This window comes from Miniopterus natalensis, chromosome 1 (genome assembly GCF_054644295.1).
Source record: "Miniopterus natalensis isolate mMinNat1 chromosome 1, mMinNat1.hap1, whole genome shotgun sequence".
NCBI classification, from domain to species: Eukaryota; Metazoa; Chordata; class Mammalia; order Chiroptera; family Miniopteridae; genus Miniopterus; species Miniopterus natalensis.
In genome coordinates, this window is record NC_142081.1 from 65,804,075 (window position 1) to 65,829,965 (window position 25,891).

At 43.8% G+C, this 25,891-nt stretch overlaps 2 protein-coding genes across 5 annotated transcripts in view; one reads left to right on the forward strand and one right to left on the reverse strand.

Moving 5' to 3' along the window:
• The window catches only part of AVEN (apoptosis and caspase activation inhibitor), a 150,613-nt gene extending 140,657 nt beyond the window's left edge, over window positions 1-9,956 (reverse strand). For both annotated transcript variants that reach the window (XR_015715322.1, XM_087822468.1), the window contains exon 1: window positions 9,708-9,956. Coding sequence is in view for 1 of the 2 variants with exons in the window: in XM_087822468.1 (XP_087678594.1) it covers window positions 9,708-9,956 (249 nt within the window). In the remaining variant the exon portion in view is untranslated. The remainder of the gene's footprint in view (window positions 1-9,707) is intronic.
• Window positions 1-25,567, forward strand: part of CHRM5 (cholinergic receptor muscarinic 5) — a 73,247-nt gene extending 47,680 nt beyond the window's left edge. The window contains exons 2-3 of one of the 3 annotated variants that reach the window (XM_087822458.1): window positions 14,070-14,459; window positions 21,683-25,567. In XM_087822458.1, the coding sequence (XP_087678584.1) occupies window positions 21,764-23,362 (1,599 nt within the window). In that variant the 5' untranslated portion in view covers window positions 14,070-14,459; window positions 21,683-21,763 and the 3' untranslated portion in view covers window positions 23,363-25,567. Of the gene's footprint in view, window positions 1-13,066; window positions 14,460-21,682 lie in introns of those variants that run through there. The other 2 variants (XM_016199531.2, XM_016199529.2) reach the window with 2 other exon arrangements.
• The last annotated feature ends 324 nt before the right edge of the window (window positions 25,568-25,891 follow it).

The following is a 25,891-nucleotide window of genomic DNA, read 5'->3' on the forward strand; positions in this document are numbered from 1 at the left end:
CACCACACGTTACTATGTGTAGTAGCAGGTCAGCGATTATTTTCAATGTTTGCGACGGCAGACACAACGAGCCGATCAAACTGTTTCTTTGGTGCCGATCATCAAAACACAAAATCCAGTATAAAGCATAGTCCTGTAGCCTTAGAAAAATGGCTGATCCTAGGACTGGGGCAGAAAATAAACAAGATGAGCCTGGAGCCTCTAGTAGTACCAGAAAGTAGAAAGTCACACACACACACACACACACACACACACGCACACATGAGGGCATTCAAAGGAGCACAGGAGACAACTGAAAAAGCTCCCAATGGCCAAAGCTGGAACAATCTGAGCAACAAAATTAATAAAGTAATATTGGGTTATATAGCCCACAGTATAAAATAACTATCCCTGAGTCCATACTAGCATAAGTGATCAAGTAAATGGGTTAGACAAATCTCCCATGCAGAAGAATTCCAAATATTTTAGATAGATACTCCACCCTCAAGGAGGCAATTGTGTAGTAAGACATGGAAGGGAGACAGGAGTGACTTCACAGTGGAAAAACCTGACAACTGCTACCTCAGCCAGGTGGTCAAGATCAGCACCAGCAGTAACAAAATCATGTTGATCCTACGTACTCTTGATATGATGCAATGATGGTATTTTACCTCCCAAAACCTGTAACCTCAGTCTAATCATGAAAGAAAACTCAGACAAACATAATATTGGGACACAGGGATAGTTAATAATAATGTATCAATATTGGTTCATTAATTGTAACACATGTACCATACTAATGTGAGATATCTTTAACAGGAGGGACTGGGTACAGGATATATAGGAATGCGCTATACTGTTCTCTCAACTTCTCTGTAAATTTAAAACTGTACTAAAAAGTTATAAAATACATTTTTAAAACTACAGATGCAGAATACATGTTCTGAAACCATGTACCAACAGAAGCAATCACCTTATCCTATTGTTAGGAGTTGTTTCAATAGATATGACGAGACTGGGGATCAGCTTCTCATCAACTAAGCAACTGAGGTCACAGGTCTTCGACTTCTTCTGAACAAGCACTATCCACAACTCTACCTACCTCTTAAGTACACGGAGAAGTTTATAAAATATTTGTTAGGCATGTTTACCTCTTTAAGTAAGTCCACAACAGCAGTACCAAAAAGTTACTACTATGGGTGAAATGAAGCCGGTGATGAGAACAGAGCGAATACTACAGAGATTTTAGGTCTGAACAAAAATACGAACGCCACAGCCCAGAGCCCAGAGCCTCAAATAATGCGGAGGGCTGAAATGATGGCCCAGAGGTAGGCCAAGCAGAGGTGTGACAAACCGTATTTCAGCTCAGACATTTGGGGAGGGGTGAATATTTAAGAGGAAAAAAACTGTTTATTACTGACCACAGAATAGACAGAGTTTTGTTCCTCAACAGAGGACATGGGTTTAAATGGTTGAGAAACACAAAGCATGTTTCCACCAGAAGCAAACAGGCTGCAAGACAAGAACTCCAGTACTTTTCAAAACAAAGTTTTCTTACACCTTATTAAATATATCACTTTCTGCCCGGCCGGCACAGCTGAGCAGTTGAGCATCGACCTATGATCCAGGAGATCGAGATTCGATTCCAGATCAGGGCACATGCCCGGGTTGCGGGCTTGATCCCCTATAGGAGGCACGCAGGAGGCAGTGGATCAATGATGACTCTCTCCTCATTGATGTTTCCATCTCTCTCTCCCCCTCTCCCTTCCTCTCTCTGAAATAAAGATATATTTAAGATTAATTAATTAAATCACTTTCTGCCTGTGATAGGTAGAATGACAGCCCCCCTAAGATGTCCATGTCCTAATCCCTGAACCTGGATGTATGTTAGGTTACACAGCAGACAGGAATTAAGGTTGCTAATCAGCTGGCCTTAAAATAGGGAGATTAGCCTGGATTACCACGTGGACCCCATGTAATCACAAGAATCCTTACAAGTGGAAGAGGGGGGCAGGACAGAGAGAAAGACGCTGTCACAGGAGTAAAGTCAGAAAGATGTTATGTTGCTGACTTTGAAGACAAAAGCGTCAAGAGCCAGGGAATGTGGGCAGCCTCTAGGAGCCAGAAAGGCAAGGAAACATTCTCCCCGGAGCCCCTCTGGAGCTAAGCTCTGCCGACACCTTGATTTTAGCCCAGTGCGACCCACCTTAAGACTCCAAAGCTGTAAGATATAAACTTGCATTGTTTTAAGCCCCTAAGTTTGTGGCAATTTGTTACAGCAGCAAAACGCAAATACACTAACTATAGAAAGAAATTTCCTGCTTCGAGCAGAAGAGCCCTTTAATCCAGGAATGGAAAAGGAAAAAAAGTGTTATTCATATGTGTGAAGTAAACAATCACAAATAAGAGAATTTAAAAATCAGGAACTAAAAGAACTGATATATGTAAGCTCCAGCAGAAAGCAGGCTGGGCTATTCATTTCAGTAACGTAACAGTCAGGTGTCCTTGGCATTAAAATTCCCTATGGTTTCTTAATCTACTTCATCTGAAGTCTTCCATTAAACTACTGTTTAAAAAAGTACATATTTATTTGTGGTTAGAAAGCGAGCCATCTGTATGTCACCTTGAAGTGCCACAACAAAATGCCACAGACTGAGCGTCTGAAACAATATAAACTTATTTCTCACAGTTCTGGAGGCTGGAAAGTCCAAAATCCAGGTCCCAGGAGGTTCGGTGTCTAGTGATAACCCCTTCCCAGCTTGCAGAAAGCTGCCTTCTCGCTGTATCCTCACACTGCCAAGGAGACAGAGCGCTTGGATCTCTCGATTCCTCTTCTTATAAGGGCACCAGCTCCCTCAGGATAGGCCCCACCCTTATGACCTCATTTAACCTTAATTACCTCTTTAAGGTCCTGTCTCCAAATACAGTCACCTGGGGGTTAGGGCTTCAACATGTGACTTTGGGGGACACATTCAGTCCATAACAACATTAATAATCATTATGTACATAAGAAAAAAAAAGAGAAGCTATTTTGCCCAGAGAATATTCATTTCAGAAAACTATCTAGTCATATAAATTACCATAAACAAAAAGGAAACAACTGGGAATATAAAAAGCTTACAAATAGTATATTAACATAAAACTTATATATTCATTAATATATTAATATATATGTGAAATTACAGAGATGGACACGGGCTAATTATATGTGTTTATACAATGTATGTAGTCAGATCCTGCACTAAAAAATAAAGGTGCCCCCTTTAAGTTGTTCTTTTAAAATATATATGTATTTAAAGATATGCCAGCTTTGGAAGCAGGGAGGGTGGGGAAGTACAGATGGCTTTGGCACCAAAAAGTCACTATATACGTAAACTACAACTATAAACTCAGTTTCTACAATCCAGAAAAGAAAGTAGTGGACACAAAAGTCAATATATCAAAAGAGGCTAATAACCCAAAAGAAAAGAACTCCCAAAGTTTGTGATTTAGTCCACAAAATTTATTCTGTAGATGCAACTTCTACTTTGACTCTAAGACATTAATGCTCAGTACCAAATGAAACTATATTAAAATTTCACAAATATGATAATACATACCATATGTGTTTATACTACACGTCAGTCTCTAAATTTCGGACATTTATAGCAAACAGCTATTAATTCATTTTCATTCTCTTTCTCACTTATAAAACATTTAAATGTAAAAAGCCTTTAAGAGACTATTCAGTCTTAGAATGCTATCATTATAGGTTATAATCAATTAAATCAACCTCGTTGATTAAAAAATTAAGTGTTAGATTCAAATGTGCTCTCAGCCAACATTTTCATCTAAAAATACCTTAAGGATAAAATATTAAGTGGCATATTAAACTCACACATTTACTAATTATCCCTGCCTGAATTACCCTTGGCCATGACATGCACATTGATGAGCAGTCAGAAATAATGCCCACACATCCAAAAGATAAGAAACCCCATTAACAAAGGATGATTTTCTTCTGTCACTTGTTTCTCTGATTCCTACTCTTTTTTTCCCCAATGAGTACAACTGTGCTATTCTAACAAAATAAGGGGTGGAGAAACACAAAAGAAAATGATGAGTGTCTATCATTTCTCAGATTTTTCCATCTGGATTGAAATATCAACAATCCAGGAAGCAGTCAAAATTGAGGAGTAAAGAATTATAATAACTATCACGATACTGTTGCTGTTGTTTTAACCTACTCAGCTAAGGTCTGAACATACTCAGCTTTGCATGCATTCCATGGTTGTTCCCTCGATGACCAGAGTACGAAATGAATGTTACTTCCATTTGGGAAAATGTTGGACTTCTTACCCCACCTGCTGTTCACTGCTAAAACTGCTTTAGTGGCTGGTTTCATCGCACCTGTGAGCAGACACACCTTCTGTGCAACAGATGGTGCCTGGGAGAAGCCTGAAATGTTCTTTCCACTGTCGTTTTGGAGCTGGACAAGGGCCTTGGGGTTCATACACCTAGTTCAACCTTCATTTGACAGGTGGTTCTATGGTCCCTTATTTGAATAGGCCAAAAAGCAATTACACATTTGTTCTTAACTCTACTATTAGCTTTTTCTTTTTTAAAAAAATCCTTTAAACAGAACTTCTGTAAGAGATGACAACACGAACCCTGGCCGATGTGGCTCCATGGTCAGAGCGTCGGCCTGCGCACCGAAGGGTCTCAGATCCTATTCCCAGTCAAGGGCACACACCTGGGTTGCGGTTCACTCCCCAGCCCTGGTTGGGGGCATGTGCAAGAGGCAACCAATTGATGTGTCTCTCTTACATCCATGTTTCCCTCTTTCATTCTCTCTCTCTCCCCCTTTCTCCCTCCCTTCTATTCTCTCAATGGAAAAAATATCCTTCGGTGAGGACTGACAACAACAAAAACGACAACATGGATGGACCTTGAGACTATCACGCTAAGCGAAATAAGTCAGAGAGAAAAAGTCAGGAACCATATGATTTCACTCACATGTGGAATATAAAACTAGAAGCAGCAAATGAACAAACAAGAAAAACAAAACCTCATAGACCCAGACAACAGCATGGCGGTTACCTGAGGAAAGGGGGGGAGGACAGGAAAGGGGACAGGGAGTCAAATACACGGTGACGGAATATACAGATGAAGTATCATAGAAATGTACACTTGAAGCCTATATAACCTCATCAAGCAATGTCACCCAATAAATTTAATTTTTTTTAAAGTGGGAAATGAAGCATCACCATCACAGTCATTTTTAAGCAATCTGCACTTCCAGAAAGTGTACTTACAGAGCACATCTCAATCTAACACTTAACTTTTTTAATCTACAAGGATGATTTAATTGATTACAAGTTATAATGATGGCATTCTAAAACTGAATGGTCTCTTAGAGGCTTTCTACATTTAAATGTTTTATAAGTGACAGAATGAGAATGAATTAATACTTGTTATAAATGTCCCAAATCTAGAAAGAAAACAGAAACTGAGAAGGGAAGGCAAATGGAATGCAAAAGTTTCCCAGTCTTTTTAATGTCACCTATCACAGCAGTCCACTGAGAACTTATGTTTAAGGAATAGAATGTGACTTTTATAGCCTGGAAAGTACAGTGTGGTGAAGTCACACACCTAGACTTTAGGATACTGGGCAGAAGCCTCAATTCCTAAGTCATTTGGTGGACACCTTAAATTCCCATCTCCATATTTTACTACTACACCTATCGCTATCTCAAAGAGTAATAAGAGCCCGGCCAGCGTGGCTCAGCGGCTGACCATCAACCTAGGATCCAGGAGATCGAAGTTTGATTCCCGGTCAGGTTTCGGGCTCGATCCCCAGCAGGAGGCATGCAGGAGGCAGCCGATCAATGACTCTCTCATCATTCATGGTTCTACCTCTCTCTCTCTCTCTCCCTCCCTCTCTCTGAAATCAATAAGGATATATTTTTTAAAAAGAGTACTAAGATATATATTAAATAAACTAGAAAAGCTGAAGTCAACAGATCTAAAGGATGTACAGTTCAAGACGGCCTAACCATTGGCTATACTAGAATGAAAAAAAAAGATGCTTGTAAGGAAAGCATTAAAAAGTACATAATTGTTCTGGGAGGGAAAACAATTCAGTTAGTTGTTTTGCTCATTTATAAACAAAAAAAATTAAATCTCATCCTAGAAGTCAGAAACTTCAACCTGAAGTATCAACCCCACCACCAACTACTTGGCTGTACCCTAAAAGTGCCTAAATCCACCCACCTACTAATTCTTCGTCTGTAAAACTACATTGAATACTGCCTGCCTCTTTCACAGGGAGGTTCTGGTAATCATTGAAATGTGAGGATTTCTTTTTTTTTTTTTTAATATATCTTTATTGACTTCAGAGAAAGGAAAGGAGAGAGATAGAAACATCAATGATGAGAGAGTCATTGATCAGCCACCCCCTGCACGCCCCCAACTGGGGATCAAGTCCACAACCCGGGCATGTGCCCTGACAGGGAATCGAACTGCGATCTTCTGGATCATAGGTCGAAGCTGAACCACTAAACCATGCCAGTCAGGCAGGAATCTTATATTCTGAAACTACCTGACCCAGGGATTAAAAATGTTAGATATATACATTAAAGTACAACATCATACATAATTTATCAAAAATATTTCAGGCAGAATACAAGGGGAAAGATTTAAGAATCAGCTGTGTCGGTAATGGAAATGCGTAAGTGAAATGACAGTCAGTAAGGAAAGCAAACCTCAAAACAGTCCACATTAGAAAGGGTAAGGATGCCAAACAGCCACAGTGTCTGAGCAGTGGTTTGCAACAGCAGGGGAGAAGGTCAAGTCCATGAATTTTGAAGAGCTAATCTTAGAGCAATTTTCTTTGGGGACCCATAAGCATGTTCAGCTTCTAACCAAAAAAAAAAAAAAAAAGCTTCAGCCTTTTTTTTTAATTAAAAAAAAAGGAAAGATAGTCTAAAGGCTGTCATTTAGTTTGAGCTTTATTAGGCTCTTAATCTAACACAATAAGGGTGACTCCTTCCAGCAACAATGAAGCTTGCCTTAGAAACCTGCCAAACAACTATGATTTGACATCTCTCTTCTTCCAGGTTCCTAGTAAACTTGAACATCCAAGTCAGAGATTTCCCTTTTACTGAGTGAAATAGTAGCAATAAAAATGTCAAATGTCAAATCCTCAGGCAAAGGATTTACACTATTGTTTACAAAGCAAGTTAGGTCAGGAAAAAATGCCTCCAAGTTCTACTCTCAATTCAGCTATACACAGCTACCTTATCTTTTATTAGACACAAATTATTAAAACATAATTAAAAGCAGCTGCCATATAAACATGGAGCAAGAAAGCGAAGATCTGCTGACATCCACAAGAACTAACTATGGTATCAGTATTACCTTAAAGTCTTATAACCATATTGAGACATGAGGAAAAAACAGGTACGCGAAAAGCATCACTCAACAGTCCTCCACACATCCCCTTTTCAAATCTCAAAGTCACTCCAGAGGCAGTTTAGGGGAGTAGTTTAAAGAACAGTTCCTGGAGCCAAATGCCTGGGTTGAATCCATGCTTTGCAATTTGCTGGCTGAGTGATAAAGGATAAATTATTTAACCTCTCCTAACTGTGAGTTACTTAACCGTGCCTCAGTTCTCTCATCTCATACCAAGTACTCAATAACTGTAAGTTACTATCATTAACTACAAGGAGGAAAAAAGGGAAAAGAATTCCAAGGAAAACCAATAGGCCTTGACTTTCTCTTTGCTAATAGCTCATCAAAAAGATGAATATAGCCTGACTGGCGTGGCTCAGCGGTTGAGGATTGACCTAGGATCCAGGAGATCGTAGTTCGATTCCAGGTCAGGGCACATGCCCTGGTTGCCAGCTGGATCCCCAGTAGGGGGAGTGCAGGAGGCAGCCGATCAATTACTCATCATTGACATTTCTCTCTCTCTCTCTCTCTCTCTATCTCTCTCTGAAATCAATAAAGATATATAAAAACAAACAAACAAAATACATGATCCCTGTAGCCAAGGAGTGTCTACTTTGTTCTCAGTAAAGCAGAGGTTGACTCACAAAAATGTAAGAGAGAAAACACAGTGGAGTCAATGACAGCTTGGTATAAATCCCAGCTCTGCCACTAGCTATGACAGCTTAGACAAGTTAGTTAATCTCTAAAATTGAAGATGTTACATATGTATATACAAAATAAGGTTGTCAAAAAGTTGTTTAAACAACTTTAAGTTGCTTTAAAAATAAAGTTGTTGCCCGGCCGAGCGTGGCTCAGCAGTTGAGTGTCGACCTAGGATCCAGGCGATCGAGGTTCGATTCCCGGTCAGGGCACATGCCTGGGTTTCGGGCTCCATCCTCAGTAGGGGGCCTGCAGGAGGGAGCCAATCAATGACTCTCTCATCATTAATGTTTCTATCTCTCTCTCTCTTTTCCTCTCTCTGAAATCAATAAAGATATATTTTTTAAAAATAAAATAAAAATAAAGTTGTTATATATATATAGTTATACCTATATATAGATATAAATAATGTTATAGAGGTAAAATGTGATATATAGTGCACAGTGGATTGATCTGTGTTTCCTTCATTTTCTGATAAACTGACACTAAGAATTTTTTCATACCTCACTCAGATTTTACTTATTACCTACCTTGATCCTAACAAGGTTAAGTATGTTACACTTGAAATCTTTAGTTTTATAATTTTTTTCCAACTCTGTATTTCTGTATACAACCACTATCTTCAGGGATGTCTTACCTACTGTGCCCTTAAGACATTGCAAATATTTCAGTTACAGGAAATTAAAAAGAATTTTTTAACCTATGCACACGCAAATTCAAAAGTTTTGTACTATAAATGTTAAAATAAGAAAGAGCTCACAAAAAGACAGTAATCTAACTCCTTTAGCTGGGATATCAGTGGAGTAAGAGTTTGCCAATATCATTCCCTGCTGCGATCTTTAAGAAATTTCCTTATGAATGCGTGACAATGACCCATCAATCATATTGCTATTAAAATTCAGCCCTGATTACTGAAACATTTACTGATTGAAAATTCAAAAAGACAGAGGCCAGTGACCCGATTCCTACATATATAAAATAAAAAGATAACTACTACTCTTTTTTTAAAAAAAAAAAAAAAAAAAGAGAGAGAGAGAGAACAATGCATCTGACCCCATGCCCCCTGTGAGTCCAGTCCATCGAGGGCATTCTTTCATTCAGTAAACATTTATTATGCGCCTATGGTGTGCCAGGCATTTGCACAGGGAACACAAAAGACCGAAAAAGAAAAAGCGCCTTCTCTCCCAGTAACAGGAATGTCTCCCCGTAACGTCAGGCTGCCCGGCCCTAAGGCCTGGAGACCAAGCCCGGCCTCACGCCCACCCCACAAGGGTCAACCACACTGACGCTCCGCCGGCACCCAAGGCGCCCACGCCGCAGCCCCGACGCGCGGCGCGGCCCCGGGGCTTGACCGCGGCGCCGGGATCCCGAGGCGGCGGCGGGCGGCCTCCACCTGCCGGGCGGCGGCGGGCGGCGCACCAGTGCCTCCGGCGCCACGTGCGCGCCCCGGCGCGCGCCCCGCCGCCCGCGCCGCGCAGGCGCCGCCCCTGCCCCGCTGGCGCGCGCCCCGCACGCCGCTCGCGGCTCTTAACTCGCGACAGGGACCCGGCCAGCTCGGGTTTCGCGCGGTCCCGACCCCACCAACCATCGCCTCTTACCGGTGCTCTGGCGCCGGCGCCCCGGCCTCCCTGCTCGCGGCGGCCGCCCCGCGGGGCGCCTCCTCCTCGGCCTCCGCGGCCGCCACGGAAGCCCCGACCGCGGCCCCGGCGGCCGCCTCCGTCCCCGCCGCCGCCGCCTCTCGCCACAGCCGCCGCGGCTCCCGCCCTCTCGCGGTCACGGTCCCCCCCGGGCCGGTCGCGGCCGGGCCGGCGTCCGTGGCCGCCCCGAGCTCCCCGGTCCGCCTGCATCTGGCCGCTGCCGGCGGTGCCGAGCGAGCAGGGCCCGGGCCGCCGCGGAGACGCCCTGGCCCGACCGGAAACGGGCCGCGCGGTGCAGCCGCGAGCTAGGGGCCCGGGCGCTGCGAGCGCGGCGGGCGCGCTGGGAGGGAGGCCGCGCGGGGGCGGGGGCGGGGCGGCCCGGGCCGGCAGGTGGGGCCGGAACCGGGCCGCGGGGAGGCTGGGGGCGCCGGCGGGGGGCCGGGGCGGGCGTGGGGCCGGGCCTTGGTGAGGAAAAGGACAGGCTGTAGAACCGTCCGTTTGTGTAACATACGTTTGTTAAGTGAAAAAGAGGGAAAAGACAAAGATGGGTGTGTTTGCGTGAAGTGCCTAAAAACGTGTGTGCCAAAATGTTAAGTGGTTAACTGTGTGGTGAGACGGCGAGCTAATGTTTCTCTTTAATCGCCCGGTTGTTCCGGATGAGTATACTTTTTAGAATTGTGCTGAACCCGGGCTTCAAGAGGAGACGGAGGGAAGGGCGGCGGGCCTCAGGCGGGGCGCGGGGCGGGCTGCAGCGGGCCCTGCGAGCGGGAGGGCGGTGGGCGGCAGCCCAGGCTCAGCCCTGCGGAGAGCTGTGGGAGTGACCGCCTGCGCGCCCTCCTGCTGAGCGCTTGGGCGTCAGATTCCCGCGGCAGCCCTGTCACCTCGCTCTGCAGGCGAGGGAACAGCCGCAGAGACGCTGGCGCGCAGCGCTGCGCTGCGGGCGAGGTAGCCCGGGCCCGGCGCGCTCGCTGCAGCCTCTCCCTGTGCCGTCCTCGGCAGGAGGGTTTGAGACTTAGCCCTGTTTACGGCTTAATGTTTCGTTTCTTTTTACGCCTAAATAGTAATCCATTTTATGCATCAGTCTGTATTTTTAACCAAGGGGGGAAGGGTAATTGGTTATGGGGATACCTGGGGGCCATTTTTAACTTTGTATTAGGGAAACCACACGAAAAAAGCAAGAACAAGGGCTTAAAACATCCATCCAATCAGTGCTGCACGACAGGTGTTTTCTTCCCAGTGTTTCCTCGCCCTTAATATAAATTATATATATATGTGTGTATGTCTGTTTGTATATATATATGTATATAACATAAATTTAACACTATTCATTGCTTTAGTTTTCTACTCTGTGTCAGGCACAATGCTAGGTCCTGAAGATTTTTTTAAAAAAACATTGTCTCTGCCCTCAAATAGCTCACTTCCCATAAGAAAGAGACTCCTGTAAACAGATGATTGCAGTAGTTTGCCGAGGACAGTGTGTGCATGGTTCAAGGTGAAGGCCCAGGGGAAGAAAATTTAAACTATGCCCAAGACTTCATGAGAAACAGACCCTTAAGACAGAGCTTGAGGGTTGGACAGGAGTTGCCTGGTTGATAATTCTGTGGAGGAGAATTAGAATTCTAGGCAGAGCCATTTGGAAACCACTGGAATAATCTAGGCCACAAATTGGGCCTGAATTAAGTTGAGAGCCAAGGAGGCAGATAATGGGCCAGAGAGGAGATGGGAGAATTAATAGGACTTCGTGTCCAGTTCTAAGTGGGAAGGTGGGGAGGGGGGGGTGAGAAGTCAGGGTTGACGCCCAGGTTTCTTGCTTGAATGACCAGGTGGTTGATGCTGTTAGTCAAGAGAGGGAACGCAGAGTTAGGGGAGAGAGTGTTATCAGGATAATAGTATTTTTTAACATTGTATTCTGCATTTTCTGTTTTGTTTTTGTCTTAATGTTTTGATCAGTAGACACTTATTTCTCACACTTATTTCTTCAGTTTTTCTTATTCTTTTCCCTCTCTACTCTTCTCCAGCCTTTCCCTTTTTTTGTTCCTCCAGGCCCTGTCTTCCTCCCCCCTTTTTTTTCCTTGTCTCTACTTGTAAAATTAAGACTCACCGTGGCATTAAGTTATTCATTCCCATGCTAAACTCAAATTCAGCAATTCTACCTCTAGAGCAAGCATGGGAACCTTTTTTTCTGCCAAGGGCCATTTGGATATTTATAACATTATTCCCAGGCCATGCAAAATTATCACCTTAGCCCAGCCGGTGTGCCTCAGTGGCTGAGCATCGCCCTATGGTCCAGGAGGTTGAGGTTCAATTTCTGGTCAGGGCACATGCCCAGGTTGTGGGTTCAATCCCAGGTGGGGGCCGTGCAGGAGGCAGCCGATCAATGACTATCACCATTGATGTTTCTCCCTCTCCCTTCCTCTCTCTAAAATCAATAAATATATATATATTTTAATTATCAGCTTAAAAATTAGCTATGAGAAAAGCTCCTAGATTTATTGAATTTCAAGTCCTGCCTACAGTTGTCTTGGCAGGACCAGACCAAATTATTTTTGCCCGCGGGCCAGATGTTTCCCACCCCTGCTCTAAAGAAACTGAATAAGAGGAAGGTGAGAAGAGTAGAGAGAATTGTACCCTTTTCTCTGCACACCATTAGGAGCTAACAGGAGGTACAGACAGATGTAAATAGTATTTTAAGAATCCAGTGGACAGCCCGGCCGGGCGTGGCTCAGTGGTTGAGCATCAACCTAGGATCCAGGCGATGGGGGTTTAATTCCCAGTCAGGGCACATCCCCGGGTTGTGGGCTCAGTCAATGACTCTCTCATCATTGATGTTTCTGTCTCTCTCTCCCTCTCCTTTCCTATCTCTGAAATCAATAAAGATAAAATTAAAAAAAAAAAAAAGAATCCAGTGGACAACCTGGCCCCCCAACCCTTGTGTCAATGATAGTGGTTTGGTACATTGTCTCTCCCTAATTCTATGGTCAGTGACATAAAGTCAGTAACTTGAAATGGGCCATGGTGGGAACTGTCACACCACAGAAATTGGCAAATTTCTGCCAATCAGGGTTTTGTTGGGGGTAAGGGCAGAAACAGGTGGTTAAATTTCAGGCACACCACTGATTTGGTCTCTAACCAAGAGGAACATCCACGTATTAATCTCATGCCAGACATTAACACAAATAAAGAGTTTCTCAACTTTGGCACATTTAGGGCTAAATTTTGGGGTGGTAGCTTGTCCTGTGCATTAATGTTTAAGAGGATCCCACCCTCTACCACTCAGTAGTCACCCCTAATCCGAAAGGGATGTGTTCCAGTCCCCAGTGAATGCCTGAAACTGGATAGGACTGAATCCTATATATACTGGTTTTTCCTGTACCTACATGCATATGATAAAACTTAGTTTCTAAGTTAGGCAACAACAAGAACAAACAATTAGGACAATATGCTGTAACAAAAGTTATGTGAATGTGTCTCTAAAAATACCTGATTGTACTGGACTCACCTTTTCACGTAAAGGAAGCACTTTACAACGTCTTTGGCATATCCGAATTGCCAGCATCACTCCTGTGTGCTTTGGGGCCATTATTAATTAAAATAAGGGTTACTTGAACACAAGCACTGTGCTACCATAACAATCTAATAACTCAGACAGCTACTAAGTGACCAAGGGGCTGGTAATACACAGTGAAGATACCTGAGCAAGGATGATTCGTGTCCTGGATGGGAAGGAGCAGGAGGATGAGTGATTCCGTCGTGATACTCAGAATGGCATGAAACTTAAAACTTATGAATTGTTTATTCCTGGAATTTTCCATTTAATATTTTTCAGATTGCAGTGGTTAATTGAAACCACAGAAAGCAAAACCACAGGGAAGAGGAACTGCTGTAATTGCTACCCACTAGCAACTCTCCTTCCCCTAGTTGTGACAAAAATGTGTTCAGACATTGCCAAGGGTTCCCTCAGCAGCAAAATCACCCTGGATGAGAACCATTAGCACAAGTGGCTTCAACTATGTAACTGTCCCTCCAGAAGCCTCCAAAATTGTGCGGTTAAAAAGATCAGTGGGTTTCAGATAAAGCCGACTTCATTAGGACACATTCACTCTGCTTGATACTTTCACTTAGCAGGCAACGTAAGACTCAGTAACACTGTTGAGAGGTATTATGGTGCTTGTTTTACAGGCAGCCTTGTTTGCCGATAGTGAGAGCTAAGATTTAACATTTACTTTGTGCCTGGTGCTATTCTAAGCACTTTATTCATTCTAACTCATTTAATCTTCATAATATTCCTGTGAGGTAAAGACTATTATTATTCCTATTTTACAGATAAGGAAACTGAATCAGAATGGAGTTAAATAACTAGCTCAAGCTATTAAGTAACAACTGGGATTCATACCCAGACACTGGTTTAAGAACCTGTGTCCTCAAGTCTGTGCTGCAGATGCCAACAGAAGTCCAGGGACTGCATTACTCTCCCCTCCCCCATCTACTAATTCAAGGTGTGTGTTTCCATCCAACCAGTAGTGTTCAGGTTAGTGGCCCCCTGCTAACACCTCTCCTTTGGAGAACACCACTGGCGGAAGTTCCCTTCACCAGATGTTGAGTATGCTTTCCTCATTTGATTCTGATCTGCATGGAAAAGATACCTGTCATCAAGGAGGCAAATGCCATGCAAGTACCTCCTGCATTGCAAGAAACCAGAGACGTTTTGACTTGGTAAATAACAAAGGGAATGAGGATTTTCTGGGATTGCTTTTACCTGATAGTTCTGATTTTAATCATATGCCACTGCATGAATAAAAAGTTTTCCCTTGGGTAGTACTCATGAGATAGCAAAACAAAGTGTTAAATTACATACGTAGCTCCTTAAGAAGATAAACTATGCTTTTTGCATTTTTTAAATATATATGACCCTTTTTTTTTTTTTTTAAAGGAATCAAATTCTTAAGGCAATCATTCTCAAAATGTGGCCCAGCAACCCGGCAGCACCTGGGAACTTGTAGAAATACAAATACTCAGGCCTCCCCCAGCCTCAGAAACTGGGAAGGAGGCCCAGCAGTCAGTGGCTGAACAAACCCTCCATTAGGCAATACTGATCCTGCTCAAGTTTGAGAACCACCGTGTCAAGGTCGTTTTTGACCCTTTAAACGTCACAAGAAAATTTAGTAATGCTAGTCCAAGGCCATGGATCTTATCAGCTCTCACTGTTTGATGAAGGCAGATGTTAAGATAGGACCTAAGGTCCTGGCTGGGTAGCTCAGTTGGTTAGAGTGTCATCTCAATATGCCAAGGTTGTGGGTTCAATACCCAGTCAGGGCACATATAAAAATCAACCAATGAATAAATACGTGGAACAACAAATTGATGTCTCTCTCTCTCTCCCTCCCTCCCTCCTCTCTCTAAAATCAATAAATTAAAAATAAATAGGACTTTTAAAAATAGCACTGTTCCCCTCCATATGTAATTTTCATGTAACAAATGCATGTTCCTGATTCTTCTCTTCATAGGCAGGCAGATTGTCTATGGTCTAGTTGATTCCTGATGCTTAGAACGTGAACAATGCAAACTGGAAAGCCCTGATACAGTTTCTCAAAAAGATGTCCTTTATTTGCTATATGTTTCTAAACGGTTGCGTCCATTGTGGAGGGTTGCCATCGGCTTCGGGGAGGGACTTTGGCAGACGCTATTTTATCAGGCCAGAGCCCCCAGACTATAACCTGGTAAAGATGAGGGCAAGTGAACCGCCTGTCAGGTCACAATGATGCTTTGGCCTCTCGATCTGAGGTCAGGGGCGGAGAACTCCTGAAAATGACCAAACTCTTAAAATACAGAATTCACAACTTGATCCCTTCTCTCTGCTTCCATCCTCACTCTCAAACACTGGCCTCGCTCTGGATCTCACAGAGACTGAAGCAATCAGGAAAAAATTTCCACCACCGTCATCACCACGGCTCACAGCCTCCCTACGTCCCCATGCACTCCGCTCCTCTCCTGCTTCTGCAGAGGGCTCTCCACTGTGGCACAGGCTCACCTCCCTGAGGACATCTCTGCAGCAGCTGCCTTCTACATGTCACTTGGTACCTTCTAACGGACATTCGTATTAGCATACAAACATGCTGTAGTTCCACCTTTCTTTTTAAAAAATTCTGTCCCAGTTTCTGTCCCATTTCTCTACTCCCTTTATAGCAAAGTTCCTCAGAAGAGTCATCTACAGGACTGTCTCTAGTTCTCCCTTCGCTTTCTTTTTTTTCTTTTTTTTTTAATATATCTTTATTGATTTCAGAGAGAGGAAAGGAGGGGGAGAGAGAGAGAGAGAAACATCAATGATGAGGGAGTCATTGATCAGCTGCCTCCTGCACGCCCCCAACTGGGGATCGAGCCCGCAACCCAAGCATGTGCCCTGACCGGGAATCGAACCCTGATCACCTGGATCCTAGGTCGATGCTCAACCACTGAGCGATGCCCGGCGAGGCTCCCTTCGCTCTTTAATCCACGCCCCAAAGGCTCTCATGCCCACCCCTTCACCAAAACGACAGAGTTCACCGTGATCTCCACGAAACGGAGCCCAATAGGCAGGGCTCAGTCCTGATCTTTCTTCTTTTATCAGCCCCATGTGATGCAGTCAATCACTCCCTCCTCCTTGAAATGCCTCTTATAGTTGCTTCCAGAAAACATGGTATCCTTCGGAATTCAAATATGAATATATAATCCGTGCCATTGAGCCTGTTGGGAAGACTTGGACAATATAGTCAAGAGCTTCTGGATTTTCAGATTCTCACATAAACCCATTTGTGGCAGCACTTCCCAGACTATTTCATATCATGGCACATGCAGAAAATGCTAATATTTTCCCAGTACTCTGGGATAACAGGACAAGACTAACCCCAACAGAAGGCTCCAGGCCTGAGGGACACACAGTGCACGCGTTGAGTGTCTCCAGTTTACGCCCTCGCGTAAAGCAGTCCCATCTCTGTTTTCCTGTCCTACAATAAAAACACAATCATTTGATGTCCTTGTTATCAAACTTCTCTGTCACGTAAATATAGTGTAATGGCTCAATTTAATTCTCATATCCTCTTTTTTTTACACTGTAAAAAATTAACTCCCTCCGATCAAGAACAGTGTATCTCTTTTACCTGCCCCACAACATATAGCACAGTGGTGAACAGAGAACATGTTTTTTAAAAAATGTCACATTGAAATTCTGTTCCATATATTATTGCTTCAGCAACATTGAGAAGCCATTTCTTAATTACAATATATCTTTGGACAGCATTTCTACTTTATCAATCAAAAAAGTTCGATAGACCTTACCTGAAAACAGAAACCAAAAAAGGCAAGTCCAGAACCTCCCTAACTCTCACATTCCTTCGCTGGAATTTCTTTCTGATATCTAACCCAAAGTTACCACGTGAGCTTAAACTACTTTCTCACTTTTTGTCTTTTTTTAAAATTGAGATATAACATTGTGTAAGTTGAAGGTGTACAATAAGCCTAAATTCTCTTGATTTGTCCCTGAAAAGGAAAGATGGGAAAGAATAGCAAAGACACATTTGGGCGTAAAGCTTCTCAAAGAAAAGGCATTTCAGAAAAGTAAGGTCTGAACTCATGCAAAGCCTCAGGAGCCAAGGAGGCCTCTCCACAAAGAAGGGAACTCATTTGGTACAGTGTTACCCTTTTTTGGTTAATATGTTTTGTTTCATTTGTGATTTATTGACAACAAAGAAACAAGAAGCAATCTGCCAAGGTTGGGAACAGGGAGACTTTTTTAAAAAATATTTTTTTAAATTGATTTCAGAGAGGAAGAGAAGGAGAGAAACATCAATGATGAGAGTCATTGATCGGCTGCCTCCTGCACGCCCCCTACTGGGGATCAAGCCCGAAACCCCAGGCACATGCCCTGACCTGGAATCGAACCCTGACCTCCTGGTTCATGGGCTGATGCTCAACCACTGAGCCACACCAGCTGGGCAGAACAGAGACTTTTATTATTCCGGGATTCTTTGTCTTTTGTTCAATGGTAGAAAATAAACCTGGGGTGATTATTTGCTCTCTGCTCATGCTGGCACCCTAGAAGTAAATATACTCTCAATAGCATAGTGGAAAAGGGGAGCTTTTAAAGTATGAGTAACCAAAAAAGAACTCAGGCTTCTCACCCCTCAGATAACCATTTATATTTCATTTGCCTTTGCAACCTCTCTCCCCCCACAAAAAACAGAGCTACCCCTCCACAAATACAATCTTTTTCCCAAAAACCTTTTAATGACTCCAAAAGTTTATTGTGGAGGACTATCATGCCCAAAATTCAGTTTTCACACCCAACTTTCACCCACAAAAAGAACCTTTGTGACAGCATGGATGGACCTGGAGAGTATTCTATGAGTAAAATAAGCCAGTCAGAGAAAGACAAGTACCATATGATTTCACTTATATGTGGAATCTAATGAACAAAATAAACTGATGAACAAAATAGAAGAAGGAAAAAAAAGAAACCAATCCTTCAGCCATGGAACCTACTTCATGTTCCAAGTGTCTTTGTAGAAAGATCTGTTCATTTCCAGCAACCAGGAATCAGGAAATTTTATCTTCTCAAAAATGAGCAGGAAAAAATGCAAGGAATCGAGGGAAGCAAAGCTGGACAGGAAATACATGTTAATTTTAAATAGGAAAAATAAAATGTACTCAAATGTCCTTGGAAGGCAGAGAGGAATCCAAATGTTACTGCACATTTTAGCTGGAAAATTCTAGTTTCAAGAGCAACTTTTGTAAGCTTCGGCTCCTCTTTTCTAGGAAGTTCAGGAATTATCCTCAGACTCGTTATTTAAAGTGTGGCTGAGGCACCAGCAGCATAGAGCCCACCTGGGCCCTGGTGAGAACAGTGGAAGTGCAAGCCCCGCCCTCCTGCAATTTAACAGGATCCTCCAGGTAATTCCTTAGCATGTTACCTTTGGAGAAGCACCGGCTCTTCATTTCCACCGTGCTCCCAGGTGATGCCAATATGCCATCTGCCAGCTGCAGCCGGAGCAGCCTGGCTGCACGTGAGAATCACTGGAGGAATTTCAAAACGGTGTGACGGGCATGCCTCTCCCTCACGGATTCTGCGTTCGCAGGCCCGGGATGGGGCGCAGGCATTAGTGCTTTTCTAAAGTTCCAGATAATTATAGGGTATAAAGTAACTTTGGGCTTTTCAGGTTCTGGGGAGTCTGTGTCTAGTGACCTGGCATTCTTGGGATTTACTGTGCCAGCTTTTGGATGTTGATAATGCCAAGGAGCTGTTGGTATAGGTAACGAGCCTGGGCCAGCGTGGGAGCAGCGGGAGTGAAGGGGCCAGTCAGAGGTGTTTCATGGGGTTGGACCGCGTCAGTCGGGATGTGAGAGAGAAGGGACTAGATGAGGGAGGTGGGAGAACCTGGTTTCTGTTACAATATCGTCAATGCCATATTGAGCCTGAGGCTTTAAAAATCTAAAAACACAGTTTAAAATAGAAAACAAAGAAAATCTATAGCCCTTTACAAATCTGTCATCTTTATGTCAATTACTGTTATTAAAGACGGGTCAAAACGGCCACACTGCGCGCTGGGGGGGCCATCAAAGGGTCCTCTCTCCGCCCTCTGTCACCAGGCCATGGAGCCTGGAGTTTTGTAATGCTATTTTCATACACCACCAAATATATAGCATATGCACATAGTATCTCTCTGGAAGGAAAGATAAGAAATGGTAGCTGGTGACCTCTGGAAAAGGGGGATAGGGAGCTTGGAGGTCAGAGGTGGGAGGGAGACCAATCTTTCACCATTTTCCCTTTTGTACTCATTGAAGCTTTTCTCATGCATGTAAATTTTTTAACTAGAAAAGAAAATTTAATTTAAAAGTTGGAATTTGTCTATGGGGGATTGATTAAATAAATTATAGTACATCCATTAAGTGAAATAATGAGCAGTCACTAAAATGCAAAAAAAAAAAAAAAAAGTGATCCCAAAGATGTACTGATACAAAAGAAATAAAAAACAAAATTCAGTGCAAACATTAACAATTCACCCACTTAAAAATAACTGTATTTAAATGTTGGTTAGTATATACATAAAGGGAAGCTGTCAAAATACACACTAAACTGTTAGCACTGATTTCCTCTGCAAGACTGAACTAGAGGAGACTTCTGTTTCCTAAGTTATACATTTTGACATTGCTTCAACTTTTATAAGGAGCATCTTATAGTCAGATTTTTAAAAGATATTTGGGCCTGGCTGGTGTGGTTCAGCGGTTAGAGTGTCAGACCTCGCACTGAAGGGTCTTGGGTTTGATTCCTGGTCAAGGGCACTTGCCTGGGTTGCAGGTTCAATCCCTGGCCCACGTAGGAGTGAGTTCGGGAGGAACCAATCGATGTCTCTTCCTCTCTCCCTCTCTCTCCCTCTCTCTCCCTCTCTCTGTGTCTCTCTTTCTTCCCCTCCCTCCCTTCCACTCTCTAAAAACCAATGGAAAAATACCCCCAAGTGAGGATTAACAAAAAAAATTTTTAATAAAAATAAAAAGATATTTGCATAGTGAGCACACAATACAATATACATATGATGTGTTATAGAATTGTACACCTGAAACCTATAGCATTTTATTAACTAATGTCACCCCCAATAAATTCAATAAAAAGTTTTTTAAATCATGTGAATATAAAAAAATAAAGTGCAGCATAGGGAATATAGTCAATAATATTGTAATAACTATGTATGGTGTTAAATGGACACTAGATTTATCAGGGTGATCACTTCATAAGTTTTATAAATGTCTAATCACTGTTGTACACCTGAAACTAATATATTGTATGTCAGCTATAATTAAAAATTATCTTAAAAAGAAAAAGAAATTTATCCTGGTCCGGCGTCGCTCAGCGGTTGAGCGTCGACCTAGGACCCAGGCGATCGGTGTTCAATTCCCGGTCAGGGCACATGCCCGGTTGTGGGCTCGATCAATGACTCTCATCATTGATGTTTCTGTCTCTCTCTCTCCCTCTCCTTTCCTCTCTCTGAAATCAATAAAGACATATTTTTAAAAAAAAAGAAAAGAAAAAAATTTTAAATTTAAAAAAAAAGGTATTTTAAAACATTTCTATGGCATTGCATATAGCCCAAGGAAGAGTCAGCAGCAGCTGGGGCAAATTTCAAACCCTCTTAATGAAAACCAAGTACCCAGTGGGAGTTTGTGCATGAAGTCAGGATGAAGTTTTGTAATACAGTCTCGGCTCACAACAGTGCCTCAATAATGTTTAACAACTGAATTTATAATTAAACTCAATAATCTTAATTATTGGACTATAGAGTTGGTACAACTTATCTTTTTCTCCAGTGCATGACAGACTAAGTACTTATCACCAGGAACTTAAAAAGTATCTGCCGTTAAGGACACCGCAGCCCAAAGCAACAATTCACCTGCTTTCTCCTTATTAATACTCCCCGACAATCCAATTCTCCTTCCTTTTCCATTGCTCTCATCTTCCCAGACCTTTTTTAAAATTGCCTTTGGGAACCACAAGAGGGCAGCAGCCTGGTGTACAAGAAAGGTGCTCAGATGTTATTAATCCTAAAAAGCGAAGGGATGATGTCCTTATAAAAATGTTCAAAACTTTAGAGAGTTGCCCTGGCTGGGTGGCTAAGTTGGTTAGAGTGTCGTTATGTCCACCGAAAGGTTGCAGGTTCGATCCCCAGTCAGGGTGTATATGGGGGGCAATCAATGTTTCTCTCATTGATGTTTCTCTTTTTCTCCCTTCCTCTCTCTCTAAAAATCAATAAAAACGTATCTTCGGATGAGGGTTAAAAAAACTTTAGAGATTTCAGCATCTTGCCCCACATGTGTGTGGGACCACATTCAATATTTTGTTAGAAATTATAAACAATGAGTGGAAAAGAAATTCATGCTGGCGAGTGAAGCTAATGTATTTCCCTCTCTTCCAGATGCTGTCCCAGAAGGGGTGTAGATAAAAAAGAGAATAGGATAGAACCTGACCTACTCCTAATGCAAATTCTTGCACCAGGATGGAAGGAGAATCTTACCACAATGCAACTACTGTCAATGGCACCCCAGTGAGCCACCAGCCTCTGGAACGCCACGGGCTGTGGGAAGTCATCACCGTTGCCGCTGTGACGGCGGTGGTAAGCCTGGTCACCATCGTGGGCAACGTCTTGGTCATGATCTCCTTCAAAGTCAACAGTCAGCTGAAGACAGTTAACAACTACTACCTGCTCAGCTTGGCCTGCGCAGATCTCATCATCGGGATCTTCTCCATGAACCTCTATACCACCTACATCCTCATGGGGCGCTGGGCCCTGGGGAGTCTGGCTTGCGACCTCTGGCTTGCGCTGGACTATGTGGCCAGCAACGCTTCCGTCATGAACCTTCTGGTGATCAGTTTTGACCGTTACTTTTCTATCACGAGACCCCTGACGTATCGGGCCAAGCGTACCCCAAAGAGGGCCGGCATCATGATTGGCCTGGCCTGGCTGATCTCCTTCATCCTCTGGGCCCCAGCAATCCTCTGCTGGCAGTACTTGGTCGGGGAGCGAACGGTGCCTCCGGATGAGTGCCAGATCCAGTTCCTCTCTGAGCCCACCATCACTTTTGGCACTGCCATCGCTGCCTTCTACATTCCTGTTTCCGTCATGACAATTCTCTACTGCCGAATCTACCGGGAGACAGAGAAGCGGACCAAGGACCTCGCTGACCTGCAGGGCTCGGACTCTGTGGCTGAAGCTGAGAAGAGGAAGCCAGCTCACAAGGCTCTGCTGCAGTCCTGCTTTAGCTGCCCTGGGCCCGCGCTGGCGCAGAGGGAAAGGAGCCAAGCTTCCTGGTCATCCTCCCGCAGGAGCACCTCCACCACCGGGAAGCCCTCCCAGGCCACTGGCCCAAGCGCTGAGTGGGACAAAGCCGAGCAGCTCACGACATGTAGCAGCTGCCCCTCCTCGGAAGATGAGGACAAGCCCGCCGCTGACCCCGACTTCCAGGTGGTCTACAGGAGCCAGGCCAAGGAAAGCCCCAGGGAAGATTTCAGCACTGAAGAGACCAAGGAAACTTTTGTGAAAGGTCAAACTGAAAAAAATGACGACGACACCCCCAAATACTTCCTGTCTCCAGCAGCTGCCCAGAGGCCCAAGAGTCAGAAATGTGTGGCCTATAAGTTCCGGTTGGTGGTAAAAGCTGACGGGGCCCAGGAGACCAACAACGGCTGCCGCAAAGTGAAAATCATGCCCTGCTCCTCCCCAGTGTCCAAGGACCCTTCGACGAAAGGCCTGGATCCCAACCTCAGCCATCAAATGACCAAACGAAAGAGAATGGTCCTTGTCAAAGAGAGGAAAGCAGCCCAGACGTTGAGCGCCATTCTCCTGGCCTTCATCATCACGTGGACCCCTTATAACATCATGGTCCTGGTTTCCACCTTCTGTGACAAGTGTGTCCCAGTCACCCTGTGGCACTTGGGCTACTGGTTGTGCTATGTCAATAGCACTGTCAACCCCATCTGCTATGCCCTCTGCAACAGAACCTTCAGGAAGACCTTTAAGATGCTGCTTCTCTGCCGATGGAAAAAGAAAAAAGTGGAAGAGAAGTTGTACTGGCAGGGGAACAGCAAGCTCCCCTGAAAAGTTAGCAGCTCCCCTCAAAAGAACGGCCATCACTCACTTCCTCTGAGGATGCGCAAGCTGGTTCGGGTTGGCTGATTTTCAAAATAGACATCCGTCATTTTGAGTCCCTGAGGACTTTGTAAAGGCTTGAGGCCTGTCGCCAAAAGAAATGAGCCACACCTGCCACAGTTGCTGCCACATAGAATTATACTTATCTGTAACTAAGGCCACCTGATGCCACTGGAGTTTGTCATTGAAGTGGACAGACTAGTGGCACTTCACAGGCATGTTGGGTCATGGTGAACAATGACTGAGGGAACCTTTGTCTAACCTTCTGTGGGGAGCAGCAGGGACCAGCTGGAAACCTCTCCCCTGTGGAACCTGTTGTACACTTTTGCGCAGTATGTGTGTGTCTATGGAGTTGTCCCGCGCCGTGAGAACCAGGGGAATGTCAGTCAGTGTTACCTATTAACAGGAGTGTTACTCAGCTGGCTTCTAAGACTTCCTTTATAAACCGATCAGTATTTATTTACGAAGTATTTATTATACAGCTATGTGTTCTGCACTGTGGTATGTTTTCCTGTCCCTACACCTGAGCAAAGCTTATGTTATTCTCTTTCAAAACGGATGCCAATTCCTGGTACTATTGAAGCCATGCTGGCCCCCATCCTTCCTTTCAGAAGCCTGCGTCTGGGAGGGCCTGAAACCTGACCACACCCAGTCCGAGACAGGGGCCTCTACTCGGCTAACAAAGATATCAAGTCTCCAGTCAGTTATGTTTTACTGGTGGGAGTTTTTTCCTAGTTTTCTAAACAAATATTGTGCATTCTATTTTGTGTCCGTTTAAACCCCTTTATTCATGCTCTATTCTTAGGAAGGCTAGTAGTAACACAGCCCTTCACGGAGTAAAGATCTTCTACAGGTTATTTCCTCAGGGTTCTCTTAAATTGTGTTCAGAGGTCTTATTTTCTAATCTCTTTGCAGGCCAACCTGAGGCTAATGTGGAAAACAAATTTGGTGTCACTCCATGTTTTTGAACTTCTTCTAGGGCCTTTAGCAGGCCCCCAATTTCCCTCATTCAGACCCCAGTTCATACCTAGGCACAAGCAGGTCACTGTGGAGCCTCCAGCCAAAAGTGGGGGGACAGCAGCGGAAAGGTTTTATTATTTTTTATAGGTCCTCCGATCACAGTTCAGAAATGACTGACTTATTCCCCTTCAAATTCATGGTCAAAGATAAGAAGTCCAGAAAAGTACAGTTGAGGTCCAGTGAAGCTGGCTATGGCCATTAAAAATGAAAGATGAGGCTTTAAAAACAAAATATAGGTCACAATAATGTATGAAAATATAGCGGTTATATCAAATATAGAGTATCAGGATTATTAAAAACCAAATTTAACTGAAATCTCTGTGTACATAAACTGAATCTAAGACGTTTCTTTGATAGTTCTGAAAATAAACCAATGTGCAAGAAATTGAAACTACAAAACAGTGCATGCAATTAATGAAAGATCCACAAAGAAGGCAGCAAGGGGAAATTGAAAGATGAAGCACTCCTGCCAGACAGGGTTCCTTGTTTAACCTGTTCACCGTACCTGCGATGTGTTTAAAAACCTCCAGACTTCATTTCACTTAATACAGGCCTGCTCTTTCTCAGCCTCATTTGCTAAGAAGATGTAAAAATAGTTGGTTTAGCTGTCCTGGGAATTAGGCATGTACTTGAGGATAGGAGAGCTTCACCCAACCCCTGACGAGCAAATCAGCCTCTTACAAAGTCCCAAGAATGCTCCAGGGCAGTAGAAACGCAGACCGAGCCTCCAGCCCTCTAGGGACTCAATGTTGAGATGTAACATCTGGAGAGGAATGTAGCTGCTGAGCGTTTGGGAAGGGCAGGTTGATACCTGCCAAGAATTTGATAAAGAATATTAATTAATTGGCTCAGTTCTCCAAGACAGAGGCTCCCAGGCTTATGTGATGCCAACAGGGTGTGACTTCATGAGCAAACCTGCTCCACCAGCTCTAGATAAGCAGGTGGGTTTTTCAGTTTAAGGCTTTGGTTCCTGAGAAAAATGAAAATCCCTCCAAGAGAATAACAGGACTTTGAGCCCATGTTGGGCATTCACTGTTCCAAGAGAGAGAAGAAAAACAAGCTAATTTAATCAAAACAACACAGAATTTGAAGCAGGAGGGGGAGCGGAGGGGCAGTGTTGGAGGTATCCTGTCACACTCCACGGTGGCCTAGGACTTTTTGTTCATCATATGTGACATTAATGGAGAGGCCTGTGCTTCCTTATCATTGGTTTTTGGAGAGAGCCAGTTTTGCAGACTACCTATGCCCTTTGGCATAGACACACACACACAAAAAAGCCCAAACTACTAGGGGAGACTAGCATCGGGCCTCTGGTGGAGTCCTCAGAAGGAAGATCCAAATATAAACTGCAAGGCATGGGCTAACTTCAGATCTTAGGCCTTTTATGCCCCCAGGTTCCCACGCTCTGTCTAGGGTAAACGATGTACAGCTTTGTTTGACTAGTTACCTACTGGATGC